Here is a 12,703-nt window from a genome sequence, read left to right as displayed (position 1 = left end):
ATTCGAGATTGCAGGGATTTGGGCGGAACAACTCACAGCCGTGCCGGCGTAAGGTCCAGAGCTGGACTTCGGGAGTCTGGGTGCGCCACAAAATGGGAGGTGGCAAGTGGGGCGCCTCAAGCTAAAGCTCCAATGCTCCTCCCCAGCTCACTTGCAAGGCTGGCACTGGCCATGGCGCATCAAATCATTGATCCATCCAGTCTCAACTGGTCTGGTGTTTGGCAGCAGGCACAGGGGCATCACGAGACGCTGCGGGTGCACGTCCTTCCATGTCTTCAGCTGGCAGTGGCTGGACATTGACGTGATTGGTCTGAGCACCCACAAGCCGAACAGTGCTCCCCGGCTGCCTGGCTGGTGTTGTCTGGTTGGATTTGGCCAGACAGCTTCAAATGACATGGAGTATTTCAATGATTGCGCAACATTGTCTCAGAGAAGGCAAGCAAACCCCATCGCGACAAATACTGTACTGTGGTCTCGTTCCCGTTCAATGTTGTCGCGTCAGCTGCATGTCTGTCCTCTGGAACTAGATAGATCCATGACGACCAGCTGCATTGGCCCCCTCGGACCCGCGCAGCTCCACGAGAGCCGAAAGCTGGACCAGACCAGACCAGACTTGACCCAGCCAACGTCTTCATTGCGTCACGCCGCCAACCAGCTCAAGAAACTGGTTTTCTTCAACGGCTACCTTACCCATCCACTTCACATCTCAAGACCATCTTCATCCTTAGTTTCAATTAATTCATTACGTCTTTCTGCTTCAATTTCAAACGTGCAACTTATCGCTCGAACGAAATCTCGATCAGTTCCATTCCCGTCATCAGCCAACATCTCTCGCGACGCGCGCATCCACACAGATTCAGACCTATGCTGACTGCCCACCATGGCTGACGCAGGTCTCGTGCAGACCAGTTTAATCTGGATCACTTACGCGATAGCCGTTGTATGCTGCCTCCTTGCAGCCATCATCACAACCTTCACATGGCAGACGCCGCGCGACCGTTCCGCCGTTGTCAGCATAGTCGCAATCGTCAGTCTCACGTCGCTGCTCGCCACCATCCTTTTGCTTCCTGTCGATATAGCCCTCGTCTCCGCCACCGGCTCCGTGTCGCAAGGCACCAAGAAGGATTGGGCGACTCCCGACAGGGTCAACAACATACTGCTCACCCTCAAAGTCGTATACTATTGCTTGTACAGCGTCGATGCGTTGCTGTGCCTGGTCGTAATCCCGTTCGCCTACTTTTGGTACGAGGAGTATGACGAAATCGAGTTTGAGGAGCAGGGTAGAACGTGGCAGAGTCGATTCTGGGCAGCAGCCAAATATACCCTGTTCTTCGTCGCCTTGGTTGTAATCTTGTTCCTGTTGGGCTTCTTCGTACCCGCTCCAGGAGACTCTTCCCAAGGCCATTGGGATCTAGATTACTTCAAGGATCTCATTGCTCGCAACCATGCAGAAAAGGCTCTGACATTTGCGCTGGGTTTGCTCATCACATTGGGTACCCTTTTGTATGTTGTCTACACAGGGTCGGGTCTTGCGCTTATGCCCATTTCTTTCATCAAGTCCGCGCCGTCCATCTCGGCCCCTCAACTATCAGCAACCACAGCATCTCAGCTCGAACAAAACCGCGAAAGACAGCGCCAGTTAGAGATGCGGAACTCCGGCCGTCAGGATGGCATGTCTCGAAAGGATCGCCGAGAGCTAGACGCGCTCGTTAGAGAGGAGCAGACACTCGTGCGTCGTGAACGTCTCGCTGCCGAAGCACAAGGCGAAGGAAAGAGCAAGGTGTACCAGGTCTGGCTCAAGGTGTGCGCTCTGTTGCGGCCCGTCAAAATGCTCGGCGGCATACTCCTGTTGGCCGTTTCGGCACTCATATGGATATCAATGCTTCTCACGGGCATCGACAAAGCCAAGAACTCGGTCTGCAAGCGACAGTGTGGCTACATTCTCGGCAGCATCCACATCTTTCAGCCTCTCAACTGGATTTTTGTCAAACTCGCCCGCGTATTTCCAATTGACTACATTCTTATGGCGCTCTTGATTCTCTTCCTCTTCAGCAGCACCATCTCTGGCATCGCAACTGTGGGTATTCGCTTCCTCTGGATTCGCATCTTCCAGATTCGCCGTGGCAGGACTGCGCCTCAAGCCTTGCTCATCGCAACCGTCATGCTCACACTGGCCATTCTCGCCATCAACTATGCCATCACCATGCTCGTCGCACCGCAATACTCTATATATGGTACGCAAACATTCTGCTCCAACAAGCCGGAGTACCCAGGAACGCAACCCTCCTGTAAGGGCCAGCCGGACCTCATCCGTCCCTGCTCCGAGGTACTCGACTTTAAACACGCCAAGGATATTTGCACACCGTCTGTCATGTCCACGTTTCTCAACAGAATTACCATCACCTGGCCATTCTTTGGTATCGTCGACTTCTGGGCCCAGTTTGTATTCCTGGCTGTATTTTTGATTGTTTTCGTTACCGCCATTGTGCGGAGCCCAAAGGTGAACGTTGCCGAGCTGGATGAAGATGCTGAGGATGATGAGGAGGAGAGCTTGCTGGCAGCTACAGGGAGACGCTTCAACGCGACGTGGGATGATGTCCGTGGCAGTCGAGCATATGGGTCAACGCAGAATGAGAGAAACGGCAACTCAAGGGCATAAACGAGCTCGGGTTCTAAATGGGTGTTTCTTGTTGTTCAAGAGTGTAGGATAGGGTGCATACGGCAGGTTTGGAAAAGCATGGATGCAGGCGTGGAGTTTATTGATTTCTTGTTATGAATACTTAATTTGGAATACGAATACTTGCTACAGCGCATGTGTTAATGTGCTATGTGACCCCAGCACTGTCAGGTTTTCATGATGCCTGTTTTCCAGAGCCTGGATTCATTGGCATCCCATCGAAGAAGCCTGTTCCTCCCAGACAGGAGAGTCCAGTTATACCAGCGTGGAATCAATACGCAATCAAGCTCACGCACGACGCAATTAAACGAGTCATGCAAGGAATTTACAGAATACCATTCAAAGTAGCGCTTCAAGTGATCAGAGTTGTTACATGGATGCTGGAAAGCTCCATGAGGAGTTGCAGGCATAGACAGGGCGTCATATGTATATTGGCCAGAGGTTCCTGCATGCGAATCCACGGTAACTCGCGCCCTGATCTCTCTCCTCCTGATCATCTGGCTCTGCAAACGTCGTCTTAGCCATCACTTTAGCCAGCTTGCGATACTCCAAAGCGTTTTGCTCTCCTGACCATATCGTCAAGATACGTCTTCTTGGATTGCGATGCAGCAAATTGTAGAGCAGTCTTATGATTAATGTGTCAAATTGGAATACATCTGTTCATCTTCTTTGCAATGAGGGAATGTTCTTATTGCGAGTGTGTCGTGGGCAATGTGCTGGTTTCAAGGAAGTCGGATGTGATATCAACAGAGAATTCCGTACCTTCTTCCAGAACAAGAGAATATCGATTGACAAGGTATCTGTACTGCTTCTTCGGCTCACCGATCTCACTCCCGGCCTTGCGAATCTTTTAACGTACACATGTGTGTACACGTTGTGTATTGTCCCAACTATGTGTCTAGATTGGGATAGTTATCGACCACTCAGTCTTTCAACTGCCTACCAACACCCATCAGAGGTTCGTCAAACAAGCTATCGTGGGTCTAGTGTAGGCAAGAAATGGTCGTCCATTAGCCCAACACAATAAATTACACAAGTAAAAGTGATGGCTCGTGTGACATGCCAAAAGGAAAGACACAGCTCAAGTACAACATGATCCGAATCAGTCGAAAACTCCCGCAGACTCTCAACAACAGTCATAGGCAAGCATGTTAAGCATGTTTACAGTGTATTGTCAGCATGACATCTCATGCGGAACGATATCTCAACGCCAACAGCAACCAAGATGGTGCTAAAGCCTCCCCGGGGACTTGAACTGCAAGACGTCAACAACGGGCATCCCGTAGAGCGCGATCTTTAAGTCTCCCTACCGGTTACGTTACTGGCCATCATATCTGTACGAGAACAATTTTGTTGCTCAAATCTTCAAAAACAGCTACTAATGGGCTTGTCGAGAAAGTGAGCGGATAAAAACTGGTTACTTTAACATCTTCCACGAACATATACTGACAGCTTGTTGATAGCCGCCCGCGGGTGTCCAGAATACGTGCTCTAAACGGGTGCTAGAGCAGGAGAATACATTCTCAGAGAAGCCGATTTTTGGATCTGTGGTCTCTTCCCAGGCAGCATCTATGCCCGATTGGTGAAATATCCCAAAGATGTTCATGTTAGGCAAACGCAATATCTATCGACAAAACTGCTTTCATTGGGGGTAGACCTTATACACGCCAGGGTTTATAGCACGGATATACATGAGATGTCCTTTATGATGCAACCCCCAACGAGGATCCGACGGGAAACGTTGCAATATAAATCGGCCCCGGTAATCATTGTAACGGTTGTGTGATCATTGCATACCTGCAATACTAAAACCATTGGTACTATCTATTCCTGGGACGTCCTCCGCCAGCACGGCGTAGACATATTGGGCCGTTTAAGATGATGGCCTTCTTGTCATTATCGATTCAATGTGTTATTGGGACTTTCTCCAATACACAACCGCCCATGCATGCGAGACACAGCTCATGCCACAGCACTCCATAACTCACAGTGGAGCCCAGGGAGGGACCTGAGAAGCCATACTAAACTATTTGGCACATACTACGCTGTGAGTTTCGATCCCAAGCCCAGCTTGATCAAGAAGCGTCGTACCGGTCGAGGATATCCATCTAGCTCGACATGATCGCGTTGTTAATCTTGGGGTGACGTGGGTTACGCGCAGAGTGTACAAGTCGGCGGCGACGGGTCTACAATCCCGCGTGGCCTCGATGGGTCTCGCTATATACTTTATTCCTCGCTTTGAGACGTTCCCTTCAGACTTGGGGGTTTCAGTCGTGGGTGAATCGTGTGGAGTGGCCGGTACGTCCTAATTTGCGATTTAGACGCTCCCATCACCACAATGGATGAAGCCAATACGCCGTTTCGAGGCTCATCAGCAGGTGTTGTTGCAGAAAATGGTATGCTCATCCTGTCGCAAGCCTTGCCTGGTTTAGGTCGGGTTGCGCAGAGCAACGTTTCCAAGACATGGATGATATCAGGATAGAGAATACTCTGAGGATTATATTGCCCACACAACAGACAAACATAGAATGGAGGGACAGATATTTGCTGTTTATAGAGTTAGTACATCTGAGACAGCGGTTTAATAGCGTGCTGCGATAGGTGACGGCCAATTACAATATGAAAGATTTCAAGCGAGATTGGGACCTTGGGTTGGTCTATGGCGATTATTACTTGATAGAGTTTGGAAACCGGCTGCTGAGAATGGCATTAATTTAATGTAAGAGCTCATTCTTTCGATGGATGTAGTTCGGGAGTTAATTTATGAAAATAGGACGAAAAAGCTGTTGGAATTACAAAACCATAATTGTGTAACGAAACTAATGCTTATATGACGTTGTTTCTGATCGTCTAGTGATGCAATTCAGAGATTAGATAAGCCACTGCGTGCCTTAAGCTTGGTGTCTTATATTACAGTTAGTGGAATTGTCCCAATTTTTATGTATCTTTGTTTGTGATCTCTTTGTGTTCAGTAGGATCGAAGAAGAATTTAGCAGCAGTACGATGTCAAGCGGACGCAATCCACATTCCGAGAGCTACACCAAAGCATTCCTTTCCGACATGATATACACCGCCCGCTCACCTGTTGATCTTCAGTGTGACATGAAACTGAGGAGATTCAAACTGGTATAAGACTTCGTATTAGAGACGACTCCTCTTCATGCATAACTCACACCAAGATTCTGTGCTGCCTCGCAGTGACAGGAGTGACAACTTCCGCTGTTTATCTACTCAAGCTGTTATTCCTCGCGATCGCAAACCTTAGTATAGTGACTGGACGTGGCAGAAAACTCAATTCGCTTCTACCCAGTTGTTTGTTAACACAGACAGAAACGGGACGCGACACAAGCATGCTCAATGACATGCAATCTCTCCCTCAATAGCAGACAATTATGTAGCGAAGAAAAAGGGAAACGCTTGGGAGTCATGACAATCGGTCCCAGCTCAGGTGTGTTTAAATCCGCCCTCATATCATCTCAGAACTGTGACTGAACATCTTTGAGATTGTCTCAGTCTCAGCCTGATGCTGTGTGTGCAGCTGAGCACCCATTATGCTGGTCTCACCAGATATAAACCCTTCGACAAACATAATCACATCGGATGACGTTGCCGCCGAATCTCCAGAAGAGTCGGTGAGTTTGTCACCGTGGACCAGTCTGGGCGAGATACAACGCCTCTCCGTTAAGGAGAAGTCGTGCTATGCGAACGTGAGACAAATCCCCCATGTCTACGTGAAATGGTTGACGTCTTACAGTTAGACTATTCGACCCGTTAGCAGGGAATAGCTCGAAGGGTCACGAAATGCACTAGTTGCTGAACTAGGGCACAGAGTAGCCGCCTATGGAGTCTAACAGCGATTTAAATGTTACTGCAAATGACAGCCACAATTTTGAGATTCATGTTTTGTCCAATTGTTATGCACGCAGGCGTGTGCATTACCACTGCAATGATCACATCATCAATATGCTGCAACCAGAGCATTGTCAAATGTAGTTTGTGTAGTTTTTTCATTTTCCTAGAATATTTATATAAAATAGACTAAAATACTTGTAAGAATATAAAGTCCCTTTTAAAATAGATTATTATACTAATTTTTAGGCTTACTAAGAAAGGTGGGTTCTAGAGCCTTAGTTAAAGCTAAAACTAGAAAAACTATATGTATAGTATTTTTTACATAGTAATTTATAGTTTTTATAGTTTTTTTGTAGTTTAGGCTTATTAGTAATATATAGAACCCACTTTTATACTATACTATACTATAGTTTTTTAATTAGCTATTTTTAGATATAAATACTTACTCTATATCTATTTTAGCCTATTTAATATAAATAGTTTATTAAAATAAAAAAAACTACATTTTGTAGTTTTCGGCAATGCTCTGCCTAAGTATATACTTAGTAGAGAGATAAAAGAATTAAAACTTTAGAGAATAAAATATAATTAGAATTCCTTTAATTAAATAACGTGGGTGCATAGCGAGCTAGACAGCATAGCGAGCTAGACACCCTACCTAGTAAATATAACTATCTATTTTTAACTGCATATTTCTCTACTAATAATAATGGAAACTTTAGATAAAGAAAGGCAAATAATCTTAGCTTGCTAAGCTATACAGAAAACCCTAAAGCTAAGCATCTGAGCAGCTGTAAAGATCTATATGGTACCTTATAGCACGCTTAGCGCTTGCATTAAGGGAATACGTGCCAGATGCAATATTATGCCTAATTCTTAGAAACTTATAAATCTAGAGGAATCTATAATTGTTAACTATATTCTTAACCTAGACTTGCGATTATTTTCTCTCTAGCTTAGTAGTGTGTAAGATATAGCTAATTAACTGCTTGCTAATTATAACGCGCCTCTTGTGGGACCCTAATAGGCTTTAAACTTTATTAAATGCTAAAAAGAGCTAACCATGCATTTTACCTGTAGATATAACTACTAGAGAGCTTTATATAAAGATCTAAAAATAATTTAGCCCTAGTTTAAGCTTGTGCGCAATATAGTCGCAAAATATAGCATTCTAGAGGAGGATTTCTATAACTTTAATAAGACTAGCTTTATAATAGGTATAATCTTAACTACTATAGTTATTACAAGCTTAGATAGATATAGGAAGCTAACCTTAGCTTAGCTAGGTGATAGAGAATAGGTTTTAGTAATTTAGTCTATTAATTCCTAAGGCAAGGCTATCCTGCTATTTATTATTATTACAGGGCAATATTACCTTACTAACTAGTATAAAGATAGCGCGCTACTAATAGATTAGGTTATATCTATAACTTATAATAGCTAGACGTTAAATAAAAAGGGTATAGAATAGATCTAGCACTTTAAAAAGCACACTAAGCTGCAAACTTAAGGCGCATATTATCTTCTAATTATAGATAGACATAAAAGCTACCACTTAATGGAATTTAAGCTATTCTGTAAGGAGCATTAGATAATTACACTTTGCATGCTCTCTTATTTATCTTATATCCTTTAGCTACTAGATGTTAGCTGTTTTAGGCTACTAAAGAAGGCCTATGGTAAAGAAATTAAAGGATTAATAAGAGCAGGGATTACACACATTACAAAGGCGGATTTCCTACCCGCCTTTTTTACCGCATTTAAAGCTGTAATAATGGAATAAAATATCTAGGGAGCTTTTAGAGGTGCAGGCCTTATTCTATTTAACCCAAAAAGTGTCTTATTATGGCTAGATATAAGGCTACAGACGCTATCACCTATTAAAGAGGCTTCTAAGCTACTATAACTGTGGGTTCTAAAGACCCTAAATAACCTAACTAAGGCTACTTTGCAGACTAATTATATTAAAAGGCAAATAAGCCGCTATTAAGAAAGCTCTCCCACGTTAATTTTAGCTGCTATAGATTAATTTTTAAAGGGTACATGCAGAACTATACACAAGATAGCCCTCTTAAAAGCTAAGAACTAGCTACTTTAAGAGGTAAATGCAATACTAAGCAAGCGGTATAGAGCTTAAAAAACCTATTTACGTTAAGGCAGTAGCATAACTATTGCTGAGGGACAAGCTCTCTAAGATTAGAATAATGTGGAAGAGCAGATAAAGCAAGAAGATCGCCAAATAAGAGGTCGCAAGCTAAGGGATAAGATAAAGGGTTAGCAATGTGGCGTGTGCAGAAAGTCCAGTTATAATGCGCAAACTTATTAGATTAATGTGGAGATATCTAATAAAGAGAATAGCATTTAAAACTAATTAATTTCCCTTGTTGTGATTGTATTTTTACAACCCTTTTGCGAGAAGGTCGGTTTGGGTGTCCAGCTTGCTATGCTGTCCAGCTCGCTATGCACCCAGGTTAAAGCAATTAGAGATTAAATATTATTTAATCTAGGCAATTAGAAGGATTCTAACTATTTAGACTAAAGGGACGTAATAATCTAGATTAAATTGCTAATAAGCTGCGTGTAAGTGTGGTATTTTGCGAGCTACTCTAAGCTCTTAGGTGTATTTGTTTTAGGCTAACAAAATACAAATTTATATATAACTTGCTAAGCAGAAAGAAAGTAGCCGGGATAAGGTGGGAATAGATGTTACGATTCATTTTAGGGCAACAGGTATCTATGTGTAACGGGCTGAGCCCGATAGTGGCTCGGCTAGCGCTCTCGCCTTCGTCCCCAACCTTGTTACTGGTAACCCCCAGCAACAAGCGAGATTAGCAGAAGCAAGCTCACCAGCCTACAAGAGCTCTGCGAGACCTTGCTTTCTTGCTCTCCTTTCCTTTTCCTCTTTAGCTTTAGATACTCGTTCTAGCCGTTCTAGCTAGTTGTTAATATACTCGCTTGAACCGTTACACTATGCTACCTGCGGCAAAAGGTCCAGGCTAGCCCCTTACAAAGAAACCTAAATATTAAAGTTTTAAACATTAAAAATGCCGCAATACTAATAGCACAAACTAGATAATGCACACATATATATACCTCACGTTAAGCTTTTGCGCAAATTTAATATTTAAACAATAAAAGACTTCTCTATTAAATAACGCAACTAGTAATTACTATATATTAAAATTTACATGCTAGCTAGGCACACAATAATAGTACACTTAGCTAATATAATATAACCCGAAGGGCTCTATATTGCTCGATTACTTTAAACTAATAACTAGACTAACCTATTGTAGTTACTAAACTAGATAAATATAGACAGCTATACATTTAAAAAAAAGTCCTGCTATGCGTTTATGTAGTTAAAAAAAGGTATATAAAAAGTCTACTTCTTTCTATTAGTAACATCTTAATTCTCTTAGTGAACTATTATTAAACCTACTACTATACTAGTACTTAACTTATCTACTCGTCTTATTACGACAAAATGGTTTGTATTACTACTATTTTAGCTTGTAAGTCTTAGGAAAAAGGTTACCTATTTCCGTGATTAACATGCGCTGGATAGTTGCTCTTGGCGTTAATGCCTTTACAACTACGGCTTGGTTCCCTCGTAATACGGCTAAGAAGCTTGTAGGTTACTTTTGCTAGCAACTTGGCAACTATACTAATAGTTAACTTAGGTAGATGCAGGCGATGTTAACTTAAACAAACAGAGTGAGATTAACGTTCTGGCATTTACTGTTCTTGTAAGTCCCTGCAGTTAATATCGCACTCTGCACTATTAACATGTATTCCGAATGAGCGTTGCTAATACCAGGTCTAGGAACGGGGTAACGGCAGGGATGTAGATGGTGAACCGTTGAACAAGAAGCAGAAAGTCTTTCACCCAAACGAGAAGTACCCGGTTGAACCGCCGACAAAGAAGCAGAAAACCAATCATCCTCTCCGTCCTCCTCCCCCTGTTCCTAGCGACTACACAGCGAAGGATCTACCGCCGACAAAGAAGCAGAAAACCAGTCATCCCCCTCCTCCCTCCTCAGAGACATCACGCCATAAGTCTCCCGCCGCGAATACTTGTAGGCCTTGGGTGTGCAGAAATAATTATGATTGCAAGTACAAACCGGGCTGCAGCAAATGCAAGTTTGGGAAATGCGCAAAGTAACATTAAAGAATGTTTTCTGTCAAGGTAGTAGTAGCAAAAGGGACTAGACTTGCGATAGGATTCTCCTAGGTACACTTAGAGTATTGCCGAAAAATACAATACAAAATGTATTTTTGTATTGTATTTTATATTATATTGTATTTAATATAATACAAAATACAGTACATAGGATTTTCTATGTATTATATTTAAATATAATATAATATAAAATATAATATATAGGCTAGGTAAAAAATACATTATATTATATTTAAATATATTATATTTATAAAGACTAGTTTTACTTTTCTAATATAGATATTAATAGTAATATATTTTGTTGGCCCAAAACGAACACACCCAAGAGCTCAGAGTGCCCTGCGAAATACCACACTTACACACAGCTTGTTAGCAATTTAGTCTAGATTATTACTTCCCTTTAGTCTAAATAGTTAGAATCTTTCTAATTGCCTAGATTAAATAGTATTTAATCTTTAATTGCTTTAGTCTTCCTAGAAGACTTTAGCAATATTATTTAGTAGTATACCTCTATAAGGTATAGCCTATAGCAAAGAAAGAAGCCTTTAGGCTAGGTAGTTAAAAGTCTCCTAATTGCTTAAATTAAATAGTATTTAATCTTTAATTGCTTTAGTCTTCCTAGAAGACTTTAGCAATATTATTTGGTAGTATACCTCTATAAGGTATAACCTGCAGTAAAGAAAGGTACTCTTAGTTAATAAGGGATTTAGTAAATAAGCATTAAATACACTAAGTAAATAGCTCTAGTTAAAAAAAATCGCGGTTAAGTCTGTTAATTAAGAATTATCTGGCTAGAGGGGGAAAAACCTCCGTTTTATCTGTGCGCTAGCTATAAGATCAAATAAAAACACTAAGTCCCTTTTTCCTATCCCCTTATTAGACCCCCAAGTGTGAGCAATTCCGCCCACATAATATCTAGACGCCTTTAATTACGCTCGGGCAAATCTTTACTGCTGGTCTCGTTGAATTATGCATACTTGTCGAGTAGTCACATATTCCGCAAATAACAGGACAGGGAAAGTGCTTTATTAGTCCTGCTGCCCGCATTCCTGACATTTGGAAAGCTGTGCAGCGTATCTCTTGCCACGCTAGCTACAGACGATGTGACATGCTCGCCGTCAGGCAAAACCGGAAGAACAACGTTATGCTGCCCAACTCGGCCTAAGGTATTGTCATTATTGTCATAGGTGGACACATATTTCGGCCGCTCAGGTTCTTCGTCGAGACAGAGCTGCACAGCAAGGCATTCGGTGCTTATGGTTACCTTGGTTTAGTCCGTGATTGTCCGAAGTACATCTAAGGTCCTCTCATTGAGATTTAAGGCGCATAGCGCATCAAGGGCCTCTCCTCAAGCTTGGCGTTGTAAGCGAAGGTGTCCGGAAAGCCGTGATGCTTCCCGCACTAGAGGCGGCCACGTTGGCGAGTGGACAGCATTTGAGTGTCTGGTTCCTATTCCAGATTAAAGTTCGGGTGGTCCCGTCCCTAGTGCTGTTTCGCCCAACCATACAAGCTTTCGAGGAACGCCCCAGAAAAGCCACGCTGGTGTCATACTGAATATTTCACTGGATTGTGTATTCTTGGAAAGTGGCTGCGTTTATTTGGCACACGATCTCCGAATCCATCCACAGTTGCAGCATATTAATGAGGTGATAACTTACACGCTATTGCAGTGGTAATGCACACGCCTGCGTGCATAACAAATGGATAAAACAGCTGCTTCTACAAGAACTTAGGCGTATTCCTAACCAGACATATCTATGGGTTTACCTCACCTTGGAGTTGATCGAACGTGACATCAGCATTGATTAGAACAGGATACGCGTAACCACGTCCTCACTTCCACGAACAGTCGATGATGTATACGAGAGAATTCTAGCTAAGAGTAGCAATTCCGAAGAAGCCAAGAAACTGCTGCGTATTATCGTGGCGGCAGAACGTCCCTTGACTCTGGCGGAAATGGACCTTGCGTTGGCTCTTCGACAAGAGCACAC

General features: G+C 42.9%; 1 protein-coding gene across 1 annotated transcript; it reads left to right on the top strand.

Moving 5' to 3' along the window:
* Positions 1 to 880: 880 nt before the first annotated feature.
* On the top strand, positions 881 to 2,659 carry VFPPC_11160 (LMBR1 domain-containing protein; the record flags this gene model as incomplete). Its single annotated transcript, XM_018289420.1, has 1 exon — positions 881 to 2,659. One exon carries the CDS (start codon positions 881 to 883, stop codon positions 2,657 to 2,659), a length of 1,779 nt encoding a protein of 592 aa, XP_018140372.1.
* Positions 2,660 to 12,703: the final 10,044 nt, after the last annotated feature.

The sequence above is a fragment of the Pochonia chlamydosporia genome, chromosome 6, assembly GCF_001653235.2.
Source record: "Pochonia chlamydosporia 170 chromosome 6, whole genome shotgun sequence".
NCBI classification, from domain to species: Eukaryota; Fungi; Ascomycota; class Sordariomycetes; order Hypocreales; family Clavicipitaceae; genus Pochonia; species Pochonia chlamydosporia.
Note: the sequence above shows the minus strand (reverse complement) of the source record. Positions and strands in the feature narration are given on the sequence as shown.